Source organism: Atheta coriaria, unplaced genomic scaffold (assembly GCF_025399875.1).
Source record: "Atheta coriaria isolate IRGN ID8LTWV9N9 unplaced genomic scaffold, Caltech_Dcor_3.1 scaffold1091_size2006, whole genome shotgun sequence".
In the NCBI taxonomy this organism is placed as follows: Eukaryota; Metazoa; Arthropoda; class Insecta; order Coleoptera; family Staphylinidae; genus Dalotia; species Dalotia coriaria.
Window position 1 is genome coordinate 1 of NW_027050097.1, and position 2,006 is coordinate 2,006.

The 2,006-nt window shown below is 33.8% G+C and overlaps 2 protein-coding genes across 2 annotated transcripts; both read right to left on the reverse strand.

Moving 5' to 3' along the window:
* Positions 1–20: 20 nt before the first annotated feature.
* Positions 21–781, reverse strand: LOC135803070 (conserved oligomeric Golgi complex subunit 7-like). The gene is made up of 3 exons (XM_065316693.1): positions 668–781; positions 526–615; positions 21–465 (listed from the first exon to the last, which is right to left on the reverse strand). The coding sequence occupies exons 1-3, from the start codon at positions 740–742 to the stop codon at positions 34–36; spliced, it is 597 nt and encodes a 198-aa protein (XP_065172765.1). The 5' UTR covers positions 743–781; the 3' UTR covers positions 21–33.
* A 21-nt stretch (positions 782–802) lies between these two features.
* On the reverse strand, positions 803–1,999 carry LOC135803069 (protein SERAC1-like). The gene is made up of 4 exons (XM_065316691.1): positions 1,768–1,999; positions 1,436–1,710; positions 1,006–1,378; positions 803–943 (listed from the first exon to the last, which is right to left on the reverse strand). Exons 1-4 carry the CDS (start codon positions 1,881–1,883, stop codon positions 856–858), a joined length of 852 nt encoding a protein of 283 aa, XP_065172763.1. The 5' UTR covers positions 1,884–1,999; the 3' UTR covers positions 803–855.
* Between the last annotated feature and the right edge of the window lie 7 nt (positions 2,000–2,006).

The following is a 2,006-nucleotide window of genomic DNA, read 5'->3' on the forward strand; positions in this document are numbered from 1 at the left end:
TAATTTTAATAAGAATAAAGAGTAATATTAGAATTATCCCTTGAATATAGGCAACCCAACATACACTAAATGCACCAAAGAGGTTAAATTAACAAAAATTGAATATTTTAAGTAAAAATCTTCATAATAACAAAGTTTTGGTAGTAAAATGATGAAATACTTGCCAAGAACAGTCCAGTTATCACTCTCATGCAGTCCTTGTTTGGCATCCATGAGTTTCGCTTTCATTTTATCCAATTGTTCGATGGAATTAATGGATTTCCCTGTATCTTCTTCAATTTTCGTGATTTCTTCCCTAACTTGTTCCATTTTCTCCTTGAGAGCCAATGCTTCTTGTTGTAGACTCTTACTATCTCTAATTATCTTTGGCATAGATGCTAGAATGTTATGACTTGTTTCTTCTAGCGAATTATTAACTTGTTGGACATAGAGTTGCAGTTTCATCACGAGAGACATTGTATAATTCTAACAATACAAAAAATATGATTATCAAGATAAATTTGATGGTTTAATATGATTTTTTACTTCTTTTTTGTCCATATCGGCATTATTCTTCAATATTTCATTGATCCATGTTTTTGTATCGAAATTTTCATCGGAAAACGCAGTGATATCCTGAAAATTAATGTTAGACATGTGTATTACTAAGAATTATCAATGTTTTTACCATTTTTGTACAATTTTTGTGTTTTTCTGGGCTTTTGATGACGTTTTTCACTTGTTTTGAAACATCACAACACATATAACCTCCATGAATGTTACATGGCACTGTTTTGACAGATTAGACATGATGAAATTTAAATTAATCTTTTTACTCATTTTACTAACAACAAATTGCATATACAATGAATATAATTACAGATAATGCTTGTTGTATATTTCTTTTTCTTCTGCGACTTCTTTACGGATTTCTTGAAGGACTTTTTGGTATAAAAACGATTGCCTGTCAAAAATACACCAAAAAAAATTAATATTTCAACATTTTAAACAAATTTCTTGCTTTACCGATTCGTAGGCTTGCAAATTCCAAGATGATTCAATGGTATTTCGTAGTATTCACCTACTCCAGGATTCCCCGATCGTTTTTCAACGACTTCTATGTTCAACTTAAGCGCTGAAACAATCGTAGGTTTATTTTCGACAAAAGAGAAGATTCGAATTGGTATTCTATGTAAATAATCAAGGAATTCATTGTGAATTCGACGCAAATTCGGTGAATCTTCACGTAATTCTTGTACATCCATTGATGGCCATACTAAATACGAAGTAGTCTGATTCAAAATGGCGGTTTTTGAGCCGGTATGCGGTGTGCTATAGAAAAAAATCGCTTTTGACTGGTTTCCCAAGCTTTGCATCGCTGGATCTTTCGATTTCAACGCTAAAATATCATTTTTAATGTTTTAGTATTGATTTTATGGGTTTATAATCATTTTACCTTTACTAATGACGTTTTTCACTAATAATCCGCCCATAGAGTGCGCCACCCAAACAATTGGACGTTTACCTACACCAGCATCAACTAATTCGGACATTAATTCAGTGCTACGATCTTCCAATGTGACATTATTCGCAATTTCGGGGCACATATGAGCCCACAATGATAATGTCGTGGAATAATTCACTCCTAACACACGTAAATGCGCACAATCCACTGGTAACCAATCACGTGCCCAGCATTGTGTATTTTCATCGCCACGACAAGAATCACCACTAAAATATTATAAAGTTTTATAAGAATATAGTTTAACTTTGAGGTTAAATACTAACTGTGGTACAACATACGGTCCTGTCGCTGTGGCATTCGTATCTTCCGGAATATCAAACTGTACGATTTCATAATCAACTCCGAGATGATCCCATTCGATTTTATCGTGTTCCGCCATCTGCTGGAGATATTCCTGTATTGCAGGATCGCTAGACGCTGTCAAGAGATTTTGATCTTCGAATTTAGACTCTTCCAACCCAATCGACTCTTTGCAATCCACATTAAAGCAGCAGACAAAACA

What these genes read in the sequence shown, in the direction of transcription:
- LOC135803070 (XM_065316693.1), bottom strand. Translation starts at nt 742, where the DNA reads ATGTGTTGTGATGTTTCAAAACAAGTGAAAAACGTCATCAAAAGCCCA. An exon ending in ACAAAAATTGTACAAAAATG is followed by an intron (nt 616 to 667) that starts GTAAAAACATTG and finishes ATTAATTTTCAG; the next exon opens with GATATCACTGCGTTTTCCGA. An exon ending in CCGATATGGACAAAAAAGAA is followed by an intron (nt 466 to 525) that starts GTAAAAAATCAT and finishes TTGTATTGTTAG; the next exon opens with AATTATACAATGTCTCTCGT.
- LOC135803069 (XM_065316691.1), bottom strand. Translation starts at nt 1,883, where the DNA reads ATGGCGGAACACGATAAAATCGAATGGGATCATCTCGGAGTTGATTAT. An exon ending in GAAAAACGTCATTAGTAAAG is followed by an intron (nt 1,379 to 1,435) that starts GTAAAATGATTA and finishes ATGATATTTTAG; the next exon opens with CGTTGAAATCGAAAGATCCA. An exon ending in ATTTGCAAGCCTACGAATCG is followed by an intron (nt 944 to 1,005) that starts GTAAAGCAAGAA and finishes TATTTTTGACAG; the next exon opens with GCAATCGTTTTTATACCAAA.